Raw genomic sequence first — 22,495 nt, forward strand, 5'->3', positions numbered from 1 at the left:
ACTATAGTCTAACAAATTATACAGTTTACAACTGTGTAACTACCACCTATACCAAGAAACAGAGAGTTGTAGACTATCTGCCGGCCTCTTCCCAATCTCAACTCCCTCCTCTTAGGGCTTCCAGAGGTAGTCATTACTTACCCTTTTATGGTAACCAACTCCTTGCTTTTTTTATATTTTAACACCTAAGTATGCATTCTTTTTTTTTCTTTTTTGAAAATTATAAGATGGAATTACACAGTATATATTATCTTGTATATAATTTTTTTAACATTATGTTTTAAGAATTCATCTATTTGTAGCTTGTTCCTTTTCCTAAATTGCTCTATTAATTTGCTCTTCCTGTAGCAAAGTATGAGAATTCCCAATGTTTTCTGCTCCTGGTCAACATTTGCAATTGTTAGCCATTTTTATTTTGGCCATTCTGGTGGGTGATGTAGCATTCTCTCATTATGGTTTGAATTTTCCTGTTTTTAGATGAAGTTGACTTTGTTTTATGTGTGTTTACTGATTATTTGGATTTATTCCTTAGTGAAGAGTCTGTTGAAATATTTTTCTTTCTTTTTTTTTTTTTTAAACATTTATTTATCAGTTATTGGCGGACACAACATCTTTGTTTTGTACGTGGTGCTGAGGATCTAACCCGGGCCGCACGCATGCCAGGCGAGCGCGCTACCGCTTGAGCCACATCCCCAGCCCGTGAAATATTTTTCTTATAATTGCATTTCTTTATATATTCTGAATAAAAGTTCTTTCTTGATTATACATATTGAAAACTTATTCAACTCTGAGGCTTGGCTTTTTACTCTTTTAATGGTGTAATTTAATTTGATGAAAGCAAGTCTTTTATTTTATTTCATTTTAGTTGTCAATGGACCTTTAATTTATTTATTGATATGTGGTGCTGAGAATCAAACCCCGTGCCTCACACATGCTAGGCAAGTGCTCTGCCACTGAGCCACCACCCCAGCCCTGAAAGCAAGTCTTAGTGTAAGCAAATTTATTCATTTTTTTCTATCACAGTGCTTTTTGAATTAGCTTAAAAAAACTGTCCCCTACTTTTGAAGTCATAGATACATGCTTCCATGTTATCTTTAAAAACAAAACAATTAAAACTTTATTGTTTTTGCCTTCCAAATTTATGTCTATTATCTACCTGGAATTGATTTTTGTGTGTAATGTGGAGTCCAATTTCATTTATTTCCCATGTAGAACTATTTTTCTCAGAACAATTAGTTATTGAAAACTGTCCTTTAGGTATTGCTCTCCATTGCCACCATGACAACATAAATCAATTCCTATTTATGGGTGAGACTTTCATGGCTCTTTATTCTGTCCCATTGGTATGTTCTGTTCCACTGATATATATAACTCAATGTAGTATATCTCAATATATCAAGCCTAAGGAGTTGCTGGGCCCAGACTCTGACAGGAAATTTTAAATTACTTTGTCAAGTTTTTCTGTTTCATACACAGACAAATCTATTGATACAGCCTGGACTAGCCCTGAATATATAGATACAATTGGAGAGACTTTGACATCTCTAAGTATTGAGTTTTCCAACCTATGAGTATGGTATAGCTCTGATTTATTTAGGTCTTCTTCAGTACCTTTCACTGTTTTCTTCATACAGATTTTGTATCTTATTCAAACGTCCTTGATATTTGTTGGAGTTACTCTAAATCATATTATTTTTTCCCTGGCATACAGAAATAACATTGATTTTTAAAAGTCTGATTTTGTGTGGTATTCAACTAAGGCCATGTTCTTGCTAGGCTAAAGCTTTACCACTGACCCCAAGACCCCAATTTAAAAAATCTATTAATTTTGTTAAACTCTTATTAATCATAATAAAATTTTGTTTTGGGGGGTTGGGGTGGGTGGAAGAATGCAACCCAGGGTGTTTTTATCACTGAGTACACCTCCAGTTCTTTTTATTTTTTGAGACAGGGCCTCGCTAAGTTGCTGATTCTGCTCTGGAATTTAACAATCCTCCTGCTTCAGCCTCCTGAGTCGCTGGGATTACAGGTTTGTAATCTGTAATTAATTGTACTAATTTATCTGATATTCTTTTTGGCTTGTCATATACAAAATTCTATCCGTCAAAAGAGTAATTTTGCTTCCTCCTATTTGATCTTTAGTCCTCTTATTTTTCTTGCGAGGCTAAAGACCTTCGGTAGCGATATTGGGCACACTGGCACACTTAAAACACTAGTAAGCCTCGCGAGGGAGGGTTGGTGGGCTAACGGAAGGTCTGGAGACGGCGGCGCCCTCCTTTCTGCGCCTGCAGCGGGTTGGGGCGCCGGTACGCCTCTCGTAGGCTCCTTTTCCAATCCCAAGAAGCCGACCGCCCCTCTCTGGTTGCCGCGCAACCGCGTCACCCTGACCCGGAGCAGCTGCAGGGCTGCTAGGAGCACGTGCCATAGTCCCTAGGGCAGGGACTACGTTCCCCATAATGCCGCGCGTAAGGGGCGGCGGGCCCGGGGAGTCGGGGAAGGGCCGGGCTGGGAGGCGGAGCGGAAGCGGAGTGCGAGGGGCGAGAGGAGTACTATCTGCACACGCCGGGAGCCTACCTCGTCCTGACTCCAAACCCCTGCCTTTCTCCATCCCGACGTGGAGGCTGTTCCTCCACTGCGAGACGCAGCTGACGCCCGCTAATCGGCTTTGGCTGCGCCCCTCCGGCTCGGGAGCCCAGTGGCGGCGGCGACCGTGACGAGAAGCCCACGAGCAAGGTAATGAGGAGGGGCGACACAGAAGCGCGGGGAGGTGGCGGCTCTGCGGACCCGCCCGGGCCGCCCCTCCCCCGGCAGGGATCCCGCCCCCCGGGGCCTCTGCCGCCGCTACGGCTTCGGGACTGGCCGGCAGCCCCTGCCGCGGCGGGGAAGGCTCTTTGTCCCTCTCTTCCTTCGGCCGCGACCCTGCCCCCGGGATGTCACCGCCGCGACCCCGTGGACCCGGGGCGGAGGAGCGAGCGTGGCTCTGGCTGCGTGAGCGGAGCGGGGCGGGCTCAGTCCCGAGCTGCAGCGATGGGGAGCCCGGCGGCCGCCGCTCTCACTTCTTGTTCTGTTTTTGACAGCTCAGTTCTGTTCTACTTTGGGAAAGAGAGAGGAAGTCAGATGCCCTTTTTAAACTCGCTCTTCAAAACTCATCTCCTGGGTTACTGGTAAGGATGAACTTAAACGGCTTTGATATTGTGGAGCGTGACGCGAGAGCCTAGACCAGGGTTCGAACCCTGATTGTCTCGCTCTGACTTTGTGATCTTGGTTCATTAGAAGGTTCTAAGCCTGAGTTTTCTCACCTAGTAGTAGGAGATAATATTAGGATAGGATATGCCTATTGTACCACTAGTTCTTCATTTGATGAAAAGAGCCTTTGAATGCGATACTTGAAATAGCTACGACTGAAGTGGCCTATGGACTTGTGAGTTTTGTGCTTTATTTTGTTTAATCATTAGCACCCTGGATTGTGTTTTTCACTATTTTTTGTTCACCTTAAACCTAAGCAAAAAAAAAAAAAAATCCTTGGAAATATGCCGTCTTCTTAATTTCCGTTGTTTTAAAATGGCTGAGAACGTTCTTAGGAAATTGATGACTCTGCTTTTCTGGGGATCAGCTGTAGAGATTCTGTACAAGGACTTATTCACCTCCCCATCCTCCCCAGCTGCGTCCTGTGGGGATTCTTAGAGGAGGTTAAATGTCTGTTTTGTCAGAGTCAGCATCTAGGTGTTCTGCATACCTGCGGGGGTGGGGGGTGGCCCATGGGGGACTTTGCCAGTTTTATCCTCTTGTCAACTTTTTTGTACCTTCCTCTACACTTTCTCACTGGGTTCATAATTTTAGCTCCCTTTGGAATTGTGTTTCTAAGGTGTAGTTTTTGTTCTTAAGACACAATGAATGTGATATATTTGATAAGCAATGACTTGGAAAATTTCATGTTAGTCCCACTTCAGTTTTGATTGTTCTTGCACTCTTTTCGCCTTAATTTCTACTGAAATTGGTGGTGAGTTTTTCAAGGAAATACTTGTGGTCCTTAAATTGAATCTTATTTTTCATTTAAATGCCTGCTCTGTATTACTCTGAGTTCAGACACTATTTTGCAATATGTGAAATAACATGTCTTGAGTAAATGCTGTTTTTACATATAGAATTGTAAGGGGTTGGGGAAAGGCAGTAGTCTAGATGAATTAATTGTCTGTAATTCTTTAGTGACAGGTGATTTAAAAAATATTTTTAATTATCAGTGGACCTTTATTTTATTTTTTACGGTGCTGAGAATTGAACCCAGTGCCTCACACATGCTCTACCACTGAGCCACAACACCAGCCCTATGACAGGTTTTTTTTAAAGCAATTTATATGAGGGGAAAGAAATTTAATGAAGATGTTTTATACAAGTAACTAGAGGGTCAGAGTAAGTAAGTGGAAAAAGGCATATGGACATAAAGATTTCTGGTTCACTTTAATATGTTTGTCAAAAATACTCATTTTGAGGGAAATGTTTCTGTATTGGTGTTATTTAGTGCAGTGTAGGATGGAGAGTACAGACAGAAATAGGAGACCTTGGTTCTTGTCATAGCTCTGTCTCTATCTTTGTAACTGTAGGAAACTGTGTGGTCCTCCATTCTTTATCTCTAATATACTGAATTGATGTGATTTCAAAGACTTATAGCTTAGGTTTTCATTGCTAAGGGTTTTTAAAGGTTCTTTTTAACATGAAAAAATTTGATATAGCTGGCATAGTCTGAAATCTCAGCTGTTTTGGGAGGCTGAGGCGGGAGGATCACAATTCAAGGTCAAGGCCAGCCCCTGAATTTTAGGAAGACCATGTCTCAAAATAAAAAGGGCTGGGGATGGGATGTGGCTCAGTAGCAGAGTGCCCCCAAGGTTAATCTCCAGTTAAAAAAAAAAAAAAAAACTGCCAGAAATCAGAATCTACCAGTCAGCTCATCCCTCTCTCTCATGAGAGCTGCATGTTTTTCTCTGCATCCCCATACCCACCCCCAGTACTGGATACTGAACCTAGAAACACTCTACCACTGAGCTACATCCCAAGCCCTTTTCATTTTTTAATTTTGAGACAGGGTCTCTCTAAATTAACAAGGCTGGCCTCTAATTTGTAGCCTCCTGCCGCAACCTCCCAATAACTGGGATTACAAGTGTGTTGGTCATCATGATGTATTTTAGATGAGACCTTTACCATATTACAGAATTAAGTAGTTTTCCTTTTGCTATAAAATTTTCTATTTCTATTCCTGTATTGCTTTACCCTTTTTCCTCTATTTTTCTAATTTTCAGTACTATTGTCTTCTCCCTTTCCCAAAGATGCCATCTAAAGGTGATCTGATATCTTCATATTTGTATTTCTGTATCTCAGCAGGAATAGTGCAATTTCTCTCAAGGCAGTGCGTTTTTTGTTTTTTTGTTTTTTGTTTTTGGTAGTTGTGTTTGGAGAGCATGCCTTTATTTTATTTATTTTTATGTGGTGCTAAGGATCGAACCCAGTGCCTCACATGTGCTAGGCAAGCGCTCTGCCACTGAGCTACAGCCCCAGCCCCAAGGCAGTGCATTTTGTTATTTATTTTTACTTCTTATTTCTGGGGATTGAAACAAGTAACTGAACCCTCAGGCCCAAGGCAGTGCATTTTTAAATCTTAGACTTAATTTTGGAGTGCAGGGCTGTGTCTGTACATAGGTATTAGCTCCAGGCAATATTTTGTAGAGAAACTATTTCAGGAATGGACTTTTCCCCAGAAATGACATTCTAGGGTCAGGTCTGCTGAGGGATCATTTCTGAGTCTTTTTTGGAAAGAACTATCTGCACCTCTGAGCTCTGTTGAACATACCATGTCTTTTTGTAATAAACATATGCCTCTCTGGCTGTAAATTCTTTTGAAGATTAATAAGCAGTGATTCTCATAGCACCTTTGACTGAGTGAAAGCTGCTCTGCTCAATGGTTGCTGCTATTGTTGTTAATAGTTACTTTTAGCTATAAGTCATAACACTACAAAAATTAGAGCACTGAATAAGTGCAAAGATGGGATTTGAATGAGAGTTTTTAAGGTAGGATTAACCATCTGTTAATGTTTTTAATGTCATTGCAATGTTTGCATAAAAATGCATGGACGTACTTCATGACAAGCAGTGTGAAATGAAGTGTTTTGAAAAGCTTTTTAACTGCAATTCACAGCAAGAGATCTTTTTAATTCAATACTTCATAAGTTTATAACTATGCACATGTGTATCTGGGTATGTAAAAATACATTTTTAGAAAAATTTTACAAAAATTGTAGTAGTGTGTACAGTCTACTCTGGTGGTTTCTATTTTATAACTTTAAAAATTTTTTTAAAAAGTGCTAGTTGCAAATTGTTAAGGTGATTTTTGTTCCCTCCTTTTGAAAAACAATGGAGCAGGCCTGGAGATGTAGCTCAGTGATGTACCAGAGACCCTGGGTTTGATCCCCAGCATCAAAAAAAAAAAAAAGAGGGCTGGGGTTGTGGCTCAGCAGTAGAATGCTCGCTTAGCACGCGTGGGGACCCAGGATTTGATCCTCAGCACCACATAAAAATAAATAAGCAAAAGGTATTGTGTCCAAACACAACTAAAAAATAAAATATTAAAAAAAAAAAAGAAACATTGGGGTCCTGAGTTCAGAGTTTGGATGCCTAATCTCTCCTCTTTTTTTTTGGCATTGGATAATTATTAATCCTTTTTGTATTTCACTTTCCTTATCTTTTAAAAAAATATTTATTTCTTAGTTGTAGTTGGACACAATACCTTTATTTTATTTATCTTTTATGTGGTGCTGAGGATCGAATCCAGGGCCTCGCACATGCTAAGTGAGTACTCTACCGCTGCGCCACAACCCTAGCCTACTTTCCTTATCTTTATAAGGAAGGTTTTCTGGTTTAAGTATTTGATGATTCTTTGTCTTTACTTTTCTCTAGCAGTGGAGTTGGACTAATGTATTTATCTTTAGGTTTATGGCTAGACAGAAGCCACTGAAAAATTGCCTAAATGTCTGGTTGTTTACATGGTGTATTATTTGGCAAGTGGCATAATAGAACTTTGAATACTATTTTTCCTCAAAAATCTTGTAAATTGGAGTGGAAACATTGGGGCTTGTAATAAATATGAAAATATAACACTTTTGTGTTAACAAAGAATATTTTAGAGTTTGAGAAACTGTACTTAAAATGCTTAGTATGTTAACATGTCCACAGATTGCTGCTCAGGCTTCGTTCCATGTCTCACCTTGCCACTGCCTCTTTCAATTAATTAAAACACCAAGAAGAATCTGTTTTTCTCTCTCTCTCTTTCTTAGTTGTAGATAGACCTTTATTTTATTTATTTATATGTGGTACTGAGAATTGACCCAGTGCCTCACACATGCTAGGCAAGCACTCTGCCACTGAGCCACAATCCCAGCCCAAGAATCTGGTTTTTTGTTTTGTTTTGTTTTGTTTTATGTAAAGGCCACCACATCAGATCATTACTGTTCCTTGTATATTACCAGACAATGAAACTGCTAGTCTCATAAGAAAGGGAAACTCAAGGCTTTATTTGCTTGTGGTTTCCTTCTGTTCACTTTGGATAATTTCTCTAGACCAGACTATTCCAGGCTAGGGATTGAGAGTTCTTTGATTCTTATTTGTTTGTACCAAAGATTATAGGAATAAGGAATTTAATGCCTGCTCCCAAGATTCTGGTCAGAAAAGGTTTTAGTTGGAAGGAAATTGGAACCACATTTTGTACTGCCTCAGATCAAATATTATATGCTTAGAAGGCCTTCCTTGACCCCATACCTCATATAGACTTCCCAGACTCATCAGCTAGTTTAAAGTTTCTTCACAACAATTTATTATAAGCTCAAATTAGCTTGTTTCTTTTTACTTATTTGTTGTCCCACTCCTACTAAAGCTTAGTATCTAGGAGAATGGAATTCTATCTTATTTCACCTTTTCACTTCTCCAGTTCCCAGCACATAGTAGGTACTTTAATAAGTATTTTGAATAAATGGATAAACAAATGAATGAATAAAACAAGTTCTTTTATGGTTTTAAACAAAACTCTTGTGTAGTGAGGCCTGGGCCTTTATGCATTTTCCTCCAAAGTCTTTTTTATGGAAATAAAAAGAATAGTGATCCTGGTGAAGTTCTCTATCTCTAGAAGATTTTGTATTTATTTTTGTGTTACTTTATACTTTTTCAATTCTATTTTTTTTTTGCCTGTGTGAAAAATAATATAAAACTTACTTCTAAATCCTTTTGTAGGTACTTTGTAATACATTGATTTATGTGAATAAAATGTATTTGAAACTTTAATGGCTAACTTTTGGGTAAATTAGTGAATAGTCTAAGTTACACACCTTCAGGATTTTAGGATCACTGCCCTAAACTGCCTTTATTATTTTTTAGTTCTAGTCTTTTAAAGCAAAAAAGAACAAAGCTTCATTTACTATTGCAATTCATTCAGTATTTAAACACAGCCTTGCTAGTAGATGTAAAGGAGTCAGTGTGGTGAAGAATTGAGACAGTGAGTTAAACCTATGTTCTGGACCAGTACACTTTCTGCCACTGGGTTAGTCAGCTTTTTTTTTTTTTTTTTAAACTTTTCTCCTTTTTTTTTTTTTTTTTTTTAAGAGAGAGAGAGAGAATTTCCCAACATTTATTCTTCAGTTTTCGGTGGACACAACATCCTTGTTTGTATGTGGTGCTGAGGATCGAACCCGGGCCGCACGCACGCCAGGCGAGTGCGCCACCACTTGAGAGCCACATCCCCAGCCCTTAGTCAGCTTTTTGTTGCTGGTCAAAATACTCAACAGGAACAACTTAGAGGAGGGCAAGTTTGTTTTGGCTCACAGTTCCAGAGGTTTGGTTCATGGTTGGCTGAGTCCATTGCTCTGGGCCCAAGGTGAGGCAGAACATCATGGTGGAAGGATGTGGAGGAGGAGCACTGCTCCATTCATGGCAGCCTAGAAGCAGACAGCCAGCGAACCAGGGGGAAGGACCACAGGAGAGATGAACCTTTTCAGGCCATGTTCCCAGTGACCCTCCTCTTATAGCCATGCCCCACCTACTTACAATAACCACCCAGTTATTCTTTTTCAACTAGGATGGACTGATTAGGTTAGAGCTCTCAATCCAGGTATTTCACTCCCAGACATTTCTGCATTAGCACAGAAACTTTTGGGGGACACCTCATATCCAAATCATAGTAGCTGCTAACTGGTTATTTCATTTTAGGCAAGATACTTCACATATTTGTACTTCACTTTCTTCACCTGAAATTTGAGGGGATTAAATTGATTTCCTCTTGGATACTTCCAGCTCAGAAATGGATAATTAAAGATACTTTAATTTTACCTCCAAATTTTCGTCCTTTGTTGCTGTGTTCCCAAAAGAAATTACAGTGAGGTCACATTGCTGCTTGGGTTAAACTCAGGGACATATTTTAAATAAAGTAAGGTGTTTTTTAGTGATTACTGATAATTCATTAGGCTCTCTGGGAGATGTGGCAGCTGTCTAAGGCTTCTTTCTTTCTTTCTTTTCTTTCTTTCTTTCTTCTTTCTCAGAATTGAACCCAGGACCTTGTGCATGCCATGCAAGCCATCTACCACTGAGCTACACCCTCAGACTTTCACCCGTCCCCCCATCCCAATTTTGAATCAGTTCTCAGTAAATTGCCGAGACTGGCCTAGAATTTGTAATCTTTATGCCTCAGCCCTTCCAGTAGCTGGGATTATAGGTGTGTGCCACTGTACTTAGCTTAAGGCATGTAATTCTTTTAAGGAGGTGGGATTTAATCCAGGAGAAAAAGGCTGAGGCACATGAATAGCAATATGATGTATAAAATTGATGAGCACAAAATGTGGGTTAGAAGAAAGTTAGTGTGGGCCAAAATAAAGATTTGAGGTTTTAAAATCCTATAGCAGAGTTGAGCATGGTGGCACATTCCTGTAATCCCAGTGTTTTGGGAGCCTGAGGCAGGAGGATCTTGAGTTCAAAGCCAGCCTCAGCAATGACAAGGTACTAAGCAACTCAGTGAGACCCTGTCTCTAAATAAAATACAAAATAGGGCTGGGGATGTGGCTCAGTGGTTGAGTGCCCTTGAGTTCCATCCCAGGAACCCCTCCCTGCCCCCCACCCCCCAAAAAAAATTCTTTAGCAGAGGCTCTATTGAAGCAAGTACTTTCATATAGTCTGTTTTTTTGGGCTATTTGAAAGATGAACTGTTCTGATCAACAGTATGCTATTATGAAGTTTTAGGACTTCATTTAGTAACTTAATGAAGCATTTCTGTCATCCACAAATTATGAGTAGAAACAGCCCATGAATGCTAATCAGGAAATGTTAAAAGCTTTTCCTATATTTCCTCAAGTTGCTCAGATGATCAAGAATTAGCATTGTTGCATAAGTGTCTGATGCTAATAATAAGGGTTAATATTTATCGAGTAATATGAGATATCATTTAATCTTTATCAACATTAGGTAGGCACTATTGTCCTTATTACAGAAGTGAGGAAATCAGGACTTTGGGATATAAAGTATAGGGCAATAGTTCAGTGGTAGACTGCTTGTCTGGCATGTATGAAGCCATGGGTTTCATCCCCAGCACTGAAAAAAGAACTTAAAGATAGAATATGAAATTTCATAATGAAGAATATTTAAAAAGGACCTTGTGGCAGGAGGTGGGACAGAAATGAGAATGCTGTTTCTAAAGAGCTGACATTTGAGCCAAGTATTAAAGAATGAAAAGGAACAAACCACAGGAAGAGCATTCTAATCTGGGGAATGGCAATTGTAGATAGCCAAGGGTCCGAGAGAATTTAGTGTTTGTCTAGTGTGGCAACAGCACACTGAAGGAAGTGGTACAAGATTGAGACAGAGAGAAATGGGTGGAAGTTAGGTTATAGGACCTTGTGGACCTTTCTATGGAGTCTGAATGTTATATTAGGATCAGTGGTAAACTATTGAAGGTTTTTTTTTTTTTTTTTAGAGAGAGAGAGAGAATTTTTAATATTTATTTTTCAGTTTTTGGCAAACACACATCTTTATTTGTATGTGGTGCTGGGGATTGAACCCGGGCCGCACGCATGCCAGGTGAGCGCGCTACCGCTTGAGCCACATCCCCAGCCCCCTTGAAGGGTTTTTAAACAGGGGAATGATGTGTGTGTGTGTGTGTGTGTGTGCAGTAAAAAAAATATATAACATAAAATTTACCATTTGAACCATTTATAAATGACACAGTCACAGTGATGTTACGTAATGCTCATTGTTGTGCAACCATCACTACCATCCATTTCTAGAACATTTTCATCTTCCCAAATTGAAATTGTACCTATTAAATCATAATTCTCCCTTCTCTTTCATTGGCCCCTGACAACTATTTGTCTTTATAAATTTGCTGTTCTAGATCTTTTATATGAATAGAATAATAAAATAGCTGTCCTTTTGTGTCTGGCTTATTTAACTTTGCATAATATCTTTAAGGTTCAGTCATGTTGTAGCATGGTTCAGAGCATCTTTTCTTTTTATGGTTGAATAATATTCCATTGTATATCTATGCCACATTTTGTTTATCCATTTATCTGTGATGAATATTTGGGTTGTTTCCACCTTTTGGCTATTATGAGTAGTGCAGCAGAGAGCATTGATGTACAAATATCACTTTAGTTCCTCTTTTCAGTTCTTATGTATATGTACATTTTTTTTTTTTTAAGTACTGGGGATTAAACCCAGGGGTTCTCTACCACTGAGCCATACCCCCAGCTACCCCCACCCCACCCCCTTTTTTTCTTTTTCAGATTTTGAGACAAGTTCTTACTAAGTTGTCCAGGCTGCCTTCAAACTTGTGTTCCTCCTGCCTCAGCTTTCTAAATAGATGGAATTAAAGGGGTATGCCACCCACCATTCCCATCTAGACACTTCATTTTCCTTTTACCTTTTTTGTATAAGTTTAATTTTAAATGTGTTTCTTCTCCTAAATCTTTCTACCTTTGTGCCATATTGACTTCATACCTTTTGTAATTCCTGCAATTAGAAATCCTAAAAATATTCAGGAGTTTATCTTAGGTCAAAATAATAATGATGGTAAAAGTGATGATTTTATCTTACTTTAAAAGGTCTCTTGGGCTAGGATTGTGGCATAGTGGTAGAACACTTGCCTAGCCCGGGCGGGACCTAGGTTCGATCCTCAGCACCACATAAAAATAAAGGCATTGTGTTGTGTCCATTTACACCAAAAAAAAAAAAAAAAAAAGCGCTCTCTAGTTGCCTGGGTGAATTTGACATGTTTTTGTTGTTGTTGTTGTTTTGTTTTTTTTGTTTTTAAGTCATCAGTAGAAAATTGATACAGAGGCCTACAAGTTAAAGTTAAAAAGTTTTTAGATTTAGGCCATTTTGGTGGAGGAGGGCTCTATAACAAAGAGTATGCTAGTTGCTAGCCTAAGCCCCCAGTAACAATGTTGCCCTTTCAGATTTTAATTAGTGGTTCTTTCATGATCTAGTGGTTGTCAGGGGTAGGATCAGTACTTAAAACATGAAGAAAAGTGGTGAGATTCAGAGTGCAATTTCCTCTGTCATTTGCAATTTTGAAAATTGCACAGAAAGAAGGGATTGCATCTTCCCCTTTCTTTATTTTTCTTTCCTGAAGATTGAAGCTAAGACTTATTTCCCTTTTTAATCACTAATGTAAAAGTACACTAGTAAATTATGTTCAGTCACTAAAGACTTTAAACTTCTTGCCTCCTGCTCTCCTACTGTGTAAAACCATAGACATAGTTCTCAGAGAACAGAACAGTGTATTCATATTGATTCTGGGAATTAAAGTAGTACCAATGGCAATTACTCTCTTTTCTTTACTTGCATGCTTGCCTCATCCACCTTGAAAGTAATAATTTGGGTTCCAGAAAAGATCACCTCTTTTCTTTCTTTCTTTTTTTTTTTTTTTTTTAAGAGAGAGACAGAATTTTTTAATATTTATTTTTTAGTTTTCCGGTGGACACATCATCTTTGTTTGTATGTGGTGCTGAGGATCGAACCCGGGCTGCACGCATGCCAGGCGAGCACGCTACCGCTTGAGCCACATCCCCAGCCCCAAGATCACCTCTTTTCTATCTCACCACTTTAAAAGGTTGTTGTGGGTAGGTCCAAGTAACAGGATTCCTGTGTCACACTGTTGAACTGAATTATAGATTTGAATTTAGACACCCTTTCTGCAGCTGTCATTGTTGCTTTATAAGAAGTTTGAGTTTTGGACAGTGGTTCTCTAACTTTGCTGCATAAAGACTCCAGTGTTCTTTAAAAAACTCTGATGCCTGGCTCCCATCTCCAGGCAGATTAATTTAGTTGGTACTGGGTGGGACTTGGCACTAGGATTTAAAACACACACACACACACAAACAAAAAAACACAACTCTAGGTGATTTTAATGTGAAGCATTCCCTTGGAAGAGACCAAAGACAGAAATGTATCCTTTTAGAAATCTTACTCACCTCTGTTAGTTTTGTTTGGAATTTCTTATGAAAATGAACCCTTAGATAAAATAGTTTTCAGGCAGCCTTGGGTTGCTTTAGGGAATGCATAGGGTCCTTTGAGCTGTTTAGCTCTTTCTCAGGTATAAACTGGCTCCCAGCCACCTTTTTATTTTTAGCCCCATTTTTGTGGTGGGGATAGAACCCACGACTCCCATATGATAAGCAAGGCTCTACCCCTGAGCTACAGCCCCAGCTCTCAGGCCATCTTTTCACTTGGAGACAGCTCCATGATATTCTGTCTTCCTTGGTAGTCTTTTTGGAATTCCCTAATGTGAGTGAGATTAAGTGCTCCCAGCTTCTCAGATCTTTGCTAATCCCAAAGACAAAACCTTTTCATGTTTAATATTTTACTTTTCACTGTAAAAAATATATAATAAACATTAACAAGTTGCAAAACATTAAATTCCTTACCATGATAGTCCCTGTAAAAATTCCTGACTTTCCCTGAGATGAGCATCTGGACTGCTTTCATTTTGTTCAGGGCAGTGCTGAGCATTCACAATCCATACAGAGTCCAGGCTGCTAAAGCCTTTCAATCATGAAAGCCTCATTTCTGAGTGTGATTGTACAGTGATATAGAGCAATAAGGATCTCTTTATCTAAGTATGCAACTGAGATCTTTGGCCCCTTCTATTGAGAATCAGTAAGTTTAAACTAGTTCCCAGAGACTTGTTCCTTGGGACTTATTCTTTTGGGGTCATAAGTTCATCAGCTGTTCCTCTGCCCTGTCCAGTACCTATGTTTGTTGTTGGTTCTACTATTTCCTCTTTAAGACAGTGCACAGTGGTTAGAAGCTTTGACATTCTTAAGTTTGTTCCTTCTTGTAAAGTTTTACCTCTTATAGATGAGGCTCCCTGGGTTTGACTATCCTTTTCCCTACTCCATCTCCAAACTTGGCCTACCAAATCTCCTTTTATCTTCCCAATGCTATTGTAGTCTTGGTATTTTCTACTTTAATGAGTCTTTGGAAAACCTATGAGTTCTAATGGGGCTAGACTTTCTATAAAGGAATAAGAACAGACTCTGAATGGATATATAGATTCTAAACTTTTGGACCTTTAGTTCTTACCAAGTTAAGGCAACTAAAGTCAGTTATCCCCGACAAAAATCTTAGGCAGGTTAATCTCTGTAAGCCTTAATTTGATCATCTTTAAGGGGAGAATAATAATACATACTTCAAGATATATAGGAGGAATATATTGAAGGAAGAATAATGTTAATATGTAAAACATTTATTTAATTTGGCTAATAAAGCAAAGTTTAATAATCCAATGTTTGATTTAATAGTATTATTTTTTATAAGATATAAAGGAATTTATTCTGTGCATGGTAGCTAAAGAAATAAGTAGAAGAAACTTTGAAAAGGACTTAATTCCTAATTTTTAATGTAGTTTTTATTTGACTACAGCAATTATTATTATACTAATGGTATATCATGTTATAGTGAGGTTTGGCAGGATAGTATACTTCAACAAAAAACAGATAGCTGTTGTTCAAACCTTGGAGCCCCAGAGTTTAGTAAAGATATATCAGAGATTGTGGGGTGGCCTGGTGGACTGAGTGGGAGTTTTCTGAGCAGGACAGGTGAATCAGCAGGGCAGAGAATTCCCATCTTATACATGCTTTAGCACACATCTAATAGTGAAGTTCTTATTGTTTTTAGGCTGGGAATTGAACCCAGGGTTACTCTACCACTAAGCCACATCCCTAGCCCTTTAAAATTTTTATTTATTTATTTATTTATTTTTTTAATTTTGAGACAGGGTCTTGCTAAGTTGCCAGGTAACTCTGAGTTACCTAGGTTGGCCTCCAATTTGTAATCTTCCTGCCTTATAAATTCAAATTGATGGGATTATAGTGTACCACTGTGCCCAGCTGAGAAGTTTTGACTGTGTGTGTGTATGTGTGTGTGTGTGTGTGTGTATGTGTATATATATATAACGTGACAAATATATATATATGTATTTTGATATTTTGTATAGATTTTAAAATACCTTATTTTTAAAAAGTTTGAAATCATGTGCTCTAGGAACAAATTTCCAGAGTAGAACTATAGTATCCCTGATCTCCAGTCTATGTGCTGCTCAGTAAATATTTTTTGAGTAAAAGTGATGGAATGCTCTGTAAAGTTACCTTTATAATGCATAGTGTTCATTTTTAGTCTTATCCTCAAACTAGGTTTTATTCAATTATGTGATCATTCCCTAGTAAGCAGATTAAAATTGGGATGTTTTGTTACAGGAAGTTAAAAAGTTCTTAAAGATTATTTTTAGTAAGCTGTGAAATATCCTTGTGAAATGCACTCCAGCCATTTGGTGTAATCAAATCTTTTCTTCACTGGACACTTTGGTGATACATATATGTCATTATTCTCCAGGTCTTTCTAGATTTAATGATGGTTACAATCTTTCTCTAAAAAAAAAAAAGTTGAAGTATAGTACATGGCATGTACATACCTAGCACTTGCCTGGGCTCAATTTCTAGCAACACACACACAGACACAGTTGATATATAATATTCTAATTTTTTTCCTTAAATTATACAAATACATACACAAATGAATACCTTTGTCATTTAAATTGTGGAATTTTAAGGGCGAGGCAGGAGTATCTCAAGTTCAAGGCCAGGCTGGGAAATTAGCAAAACCCTTAAAAAGGACTGTGGATGTAGCTTGGTGGTAGAGTGCTTACCTAGTATGTGCAAGGCCCTGGGTTCAATCTCCAGTACTACACCATAAATAAAATAAAATAAATTGTAAGCCAGGAAATATGGGAAAATATTCTAACTTGTTTTAGCATTTGCTACACGTTTTTTTTTTTTTTTTTTGAGGGGGGAGGGTACTCAGGGGCACTCAACCACTAAGCCACATCCTCAGCCCTATTTTGTATTTTATTTAGAGACAGGGCCACACTGAGTTGTTTAGCACCTTGCTTTTGCTGAGGCTGGCTTTGAACTCGTGATTCTCCTTCCTCAGACTCCCTCAGCTGGGATTATAGCCTGGCCTGTCATACTTTTATAAGATATAAACTAAGAAATCATAACTTATTTTTCATCTTAGGTTGGATACTTCCTAGGGTTATCTTCTTCCCATTAGTTATATCTGCTAGTGACATTTTTAAATGTTAGCACACTTATGGAAATTCTTGTTAGACAGGCATTTTGATTTTAAATTTATCTTATTTCTAATTTTTATTTGGCATTTACTTGTTTTTTTTTTTTAAATTTATTACTTTTAAAAATAACGAGAAATAACCTTTAGGTATTAGTTTGGTGATATATTTTTGAACAGATTTAGATCTCTTATAAGTCTTATTGTATGTCCTTGGTTTTAGTTAGAAATGAGAAGAAACCATTCAAAGATTTTTGTAACCATGGTTGCATTTTTTCAGATATTTTCAATGATTTGACATTTATTTTTATTTAAATTTTGATAAGATATAAAATGAAACTGATGAAAGACCTCAAATCTTACTTAGTAGGGAGAAAGTTGTCAAGGAAAAAGATATTCTTCCAAATCAAAACTAGAGCATCTCTTTATCATTGTTTATTTTGTTGCTGATATAGACTAAGACTAATTGTCTTTTTTTCTTCTCAGTTTTACAGAGTTAATATAAGAGTGGAGGCAACTTTGCTGAAGATGAAGATTATACCATATTAGAAGAGTTTTTTTCTTTCAAAAGTCTTGATTGTTCGGAGGCTTATCACCAGTTACTGCTTTTAAATCAAGTCTGTTTGCTTCATCAGAAATGTTTTTTACAATCTCAAGAAAAAATATGTCTCAGAAATTGAGTTTACTGTTGCTTGTATTTGGACTCATTTGGGGATTGATGTTATTGCATTATACTTTTCAACAACCAAGACATCAAAGCAGCGTCAAGTTACGTGAACAAATACTAGATTTAAGCAAAAGATACGTTAAAGCTCTAGCAGAGGAAAATAAGAACACAGTGGATGTTGAGAATGGTGCTTCTATGGCAGGATATGGTAAGATAACCACAGAATATTTCTGGTTTTCTCCTCTTTAGTCTATCCCCATTTAAAGATAGTCATGGAAATAGAACTTATTATTTCATGTATAAGTCTTTTAAAAATATATATCTTCATTTATTTATTTATTTTTATGTGGTGCTGAGGATCGAACCCAGTGCCTCGCATGATAGGCAAGCACTCTACTGCTGAGCCCCAGCGCCTGTCCCCATGTATAAATCCTTACAAAGTAACTGTTTCTTGACTGTTTATTAAAATTGTTTTCAGATGTACTGAAAAGTAGAAATATATTCATCTGCTGCTGGGGATGTGGCTCAAGCGGTAGCACGCTTGCCTGGCATGCGTGCGGCCCGGGTTCGAACCTCAGCACCACATACAAAGATGCTGTGTCCGCCAAAAACTAAAAAATAAATATTAAAAAATTCAAAAAAAAAAAAAAAGAAATATATTCATCACCCAGATTTGATAATTATTAACAGTTTGCAACATTTGTTTTGAAAAATATTAAAAGTACATTATAGGGCTGGGGCCATAGCTCAGTAGTTGAACACTTGCCTCGCATGTGTGAGGGTCTGGGTTCAGTCCTTAGCACCACATAAAAATAAACAAAAATATACAAAAAATACATTATAGAAATTGTGACATTTCACCACTAGGTTTGTACCTCTTTAAAAATATGCATGTGTAAAAATGTTTGTTTGTATATGTAAATGTATATATTATTTATTTTTTGCCATACTTGAGATCGAACCCAAGGACTCTATACCACTGAACTACATCCCTAGCCATATTTTTATATTGAGACAGGGATTCATCAGGTTGTACAGGTTGGCCCAGAACTTGTGATACTGCTAGCTCAGGATCCCGAGTAACTGGGATTATAGGTGTGTGCCACCCCCAGGTTTTATTTATGTGTGTGTGACATACATACATACATACATATATATATATGTCTACAATCACGTTCTGGGGAAATCCACGTTCTCTGCCCAAAATCCCGTTCTCTGCCCAAATCCACGTTCTCTGCCCAAATCCACGTTCTCTCCCAAATTCACCTCCACTCGGCTTCTATCCCAAAATATACTGTCTGAATCCCGTGAGAACTCAAGGGGAACTCAGGCAGCAGGATACGCCCTATTCCCAGCAGGAATAATCTTAAACCTTAAACCTGGAACCTAAACTGGGAACGCCCTAAACACGATTATCTTAAAACCGGGAACACCCTAATCTGCCTTGGTCCTTGAGCAAGGTCACTTACATTCAATGTCACTGCAACATGTCAGCAACATGGGGTACGCTGGCAAGGAAATTGTCATACCTACTTGGCTAATGGCTCCCAGCATCTCCCCCCTTCTGATTAGACCATCACTAGCAGAAGGGAGGAGGATACAGAAATGCCACGACACCAAGCCAATTGACGGTTCCTTGGGAAAAATTGCATCACTGGTGACACCATCAGCAAAGATATGCCAGCACTACCACAACTAACATGGGGTGCGCTGGCAAGGAAATAAAAATTGCATCACTGGTTAATCACTGTCGCAGACGTAAGAATGGCCAAGCTGGAGTTCTGGATATCAGCTGTTATGGATTTGAGTCAAATCATCTTCTTTTCGATCTGTAGAAATTGTTTTAGTTAATCTCTCTGGAATCCAAATCGGCTGCTGTTCTCCCTGTGGAAACACACAAACAAAACCCCAACTCCAGACAATCACTGGGTCAGGACCTTTCCATTGTCCTGTTAGAATATCTTTCCAAAGTACCTTAGGCTTATGTATATTTTTTGGATACATATGTCTTTCCGCAGCACTAAGTCCTGATGAATCCAAATTTAAAAAGTTTAGTGTAAAAAGCGTTATTTTAAGTTTATCTTTGGGGGATATATACCCCCTTCCAATTCCCTTTTTGCTTTAATAAGTATATGTCTGTATCTAATAGTTGTCTTAGCTTTTTGCATTTTCTATCTGTAATACCTTACTTGATATTTTCAACCATTTTTTCTTATTTCTATCTTCTAGTTTTTTTTTCTAAGGTTTATATATTTACCCTTAGTTGCTTATTTTCCTCCTAGTTTTTTTTTCTTCCTATTTTGTGGGTTTAAAATTCTTGTCTTCCTACATTTTTTTATCTTTCTACATCTTCTTTATCTTTTTTCTTTTTAACTTTCTATACTTCTGTCTTTAAAGTTTTTCACTTTAAATTTTTAATCTTTATCTAAATATCTTTTATCCTATTATCTTCCCATTTTTTTAAAAGTAATGTCTTTACGATTAACTAGGCTTCGAATCACGCAATCTTTTCTCCGTCATGAAGGCATTTTAACCACCTTCAATTTAACCTTTTAAAGCCTTCCAATTATCATCTATACTGTACTTTTAAATGTACTTTTTCACCACCTACAACTTCACTCTTTTAAACGAGGCTTAGATTCTGTTTAAATCGCTTTAATGTTAGTTTACATGGCTGCCCTTCAACCAAAGGCTTTTTTTTTTAACTCCATTGAGAAGCTTTGTCTCAATCTGCCATGTACAAATACCTTTTTTCTTCTTTCTTCCTTTCTCAAGCTTTTAAAGTAAGTCTAGTTTCCTCAAAATCTTTTTAAATGGCATTTTACAACTTTTTACTTTACCACACAGAGATTATCTCATCTAGAAACATTTCTTTTTCCTTTAACCTTTTATTATATTAAAATATATTTCCACATCTTGAATCTTTTTCTCTCTTTTTTAACCGTTAACCCTTTTTATAAATTCACATTTTGAAACAACTCTTATAAAATTTCTGATTTAGACAAATTACTCCACTTTAATAAGATGAAAGACTTTCATATTTTTTATGATACTATAATTGAAACCCAACTGAAAATTCTTATACTCTTTGTATATAAATTACACATGATAGAATCTTAACACTTAGTAACCTTGTTTCAGCAAAGACATAGACCAAAGCAATATTAAACCTTTTTCCATTTACCAATTTAGGAAAACACACATAATGTTTAAATATGTTACCTTATGGAACTTAATAAGTAAAGAGTACTTGATTTCATATTTAGTGGTTGATATTTTAACACTTTAGCTTTGTAAATTAATCAGATGTCTGTAAAAACCAAGATCTTAGACAAATGTAGTAAACAGAATTAGCCATCTCTTTCTTGTTGAAGAAAAATCCTTCTATAGGATACCATGATGGTCCCATTGATATACTTAATAACTCGTCTTTAAAAAGCCATGGGCTACATTTTTGTATTGTATCAACATATGCCTTAACTGTTCTTGGTCTCACTGGGGTGCCTCTTTCCTCTAACAATTTCTCTTCCTCGGAGGCGAACAACTTCAAACCTTGAGTCAACCGTTTTCCCCAGTTTGCCTGAGAAATTTCTAGGGATAGGCAGCTTGAAACAAAAACAAGATAAATCAAAACAATAACACATTGTTTTTTGAATTGGTCACCCATTCTTTCGCTCTTCCTCAGGGGCAAGCAATTTCACTTACCTCCAAGCTTCAGAAGTTCCCCGTACAAGCCGCCAAATGCCACAGTCTGGCTGGGCACAAATGCCGCAGTCTGGCTGGGCACACAATCACGAGCCACCACACAGCTTGTAGATTCAAACAGCAACTCTTTATTCCCGAACTCACACCAGCCGTCTACAATCACGTTCTGGGGAAATCCACGTTCTCTGCCCAAAATCCCGTTCTCTGCCCAAATCCACGTTCTCTGCCCAAATCCACGTTCTCTCCCAAATTCACCTCCACTCGGCTTCTATCCCAAAATATACTGTCTGAATCCCGTGAGAACTCAAGGGGAACTCAGGCAGCAGGATACGCCCTATTCCCAGCAGGAATAATCTTAAACCTTAAACCTGGAACCTAAACTGGGAACGCCCTAAACACGATTATCTTAAAACCGGGAACACCCTAATCTGCCTTGGTCCTTGAGCAAGGTCACTTACATTCAATGTCACTGCAACATGTCAGCAACATGGGGTACGCTGGCAAGGAAATTGTCATACCTACTTGGCTAATGGCTCCCAGCATATATATATATATATATATATATATATATATATATATATATATATATGTATATGTATGTATGTATTTTTAAAGTCACCTATTTAAATTATTTTGAATGTCCCAATTTTTATATAAATCATCAGTTGTGTAGAGTTTAAAGTTTATTCATCCCTAAGACACAGGATTTACATTGTTTATTGCCTGGGTTTGTTGTTTATTATCCTGGATTTCTGCTATATTTAAAGCTCCTTTTGCATGCCATATTCTCTTTCTGTGGGGTCAGGGGTGCTAACTCAGAAGAAAGAGAAGAATATAGAGCAAACAGAATGGTTCTGATACACTATGTATGTACATGAGTTTGTGGACAATTTCAGTGTTTAATTATAAGTTACACTGGCATGTATTTCAAGAATCAAAATGTGAAAAAAAAAAGAATCAAAATGTGTTGATTCTTATAATGAAAAGGGCAGTTTTTCCCATTCTCAGCAGTCCTCAGATTTCCTCTTCCTTGGAGCCACCCATTAATTTTTTTTTTCATTTATTTGGGGACTATCTCTATATCCAAATAACATGATGTATGAACCACTTCTTGATTTTTTTAGTTATAGGCATTGTTTGTTAACTTTCTACCATGTAGGTGAAGATTTAGCTTTCTTTTTAATCCCAAAATATATTCTACCCATCCCAAGGTTGCCTTCCCTGACACATGTCTTTTTCCTCCTGATATTTTACCTTCATAATTTTGGTTAGAATAATACTCACTGTTTGCACTGTGACTATTAGTGATATTCATTACTGAGCCATGTGGTACATTATCATATGTTTCCTTTCATGTAAAACTTAATTTTCTTCCTAGAAGTAATAATTACAGGTTTTTGTTTCTTTGCCTATTTTTATATTCCATCTCCCCAGAGTTACTTAAATCTTTTCCTGATGTATTCAGACACATTAGTATTC

At 37.6% G+C, this 22,495-nt stretch overlaps 1 protein-coding gene across 2 annotated transcripts in view; it reads left to right on the plus strand.

Annotated features, from left to right (window-relative positions):
* The first annotated feature begins 2,508 nt into the window (after positions 1 to 2,508).
* Positions 2,509 to 22,495, plus strand: part of Ccdc126 (coiled-coil domain containing 126) — a 30,072-nt gene continuing 10,085 nt past the window's right edge. The window contains exons 1-3 of one of the 2 annotated variants that reach the window (XM_046463654.2): positions 2,509 to 2,733; positions 3,078 to 3,164; positions 17,131 to 17,519. In XM_046463654.2, the coding sequence (XP_046319610.1) occupies positions 17,282 to 17,519 (238 nt within the window). In that variant the 5' untranslated portion in view covers positions 2,509 to 2,733; positions 3,078 to 3,164; positions 17,131 to 17,281. The remainder of the gene's footprint in view (positions 2,734 to 3,077; positions 3,165 to 17,130; positions 17,520 to 22,495) is intronic. The other variant, XM_046463655.2, reaches the window with a different exon arrangement.

Source organism: Marmota monax, unplaced genomic scaffold (genome assembly GCF_021218885.2).
Source record: "Marmota monax isolate L192 unplaced genomic scaffold, Marmota_monax_Labrador192_F-V1.1 WCK01_AAM20220418_F8-fsc00057, whole genome shotgun sequence".
Classification (NCBI taxonomy): Eukaryota; Metazoa; Chordata; class Mammalia; order Rodentia; family Sciuridae; genus Marmota; species Marmota monax.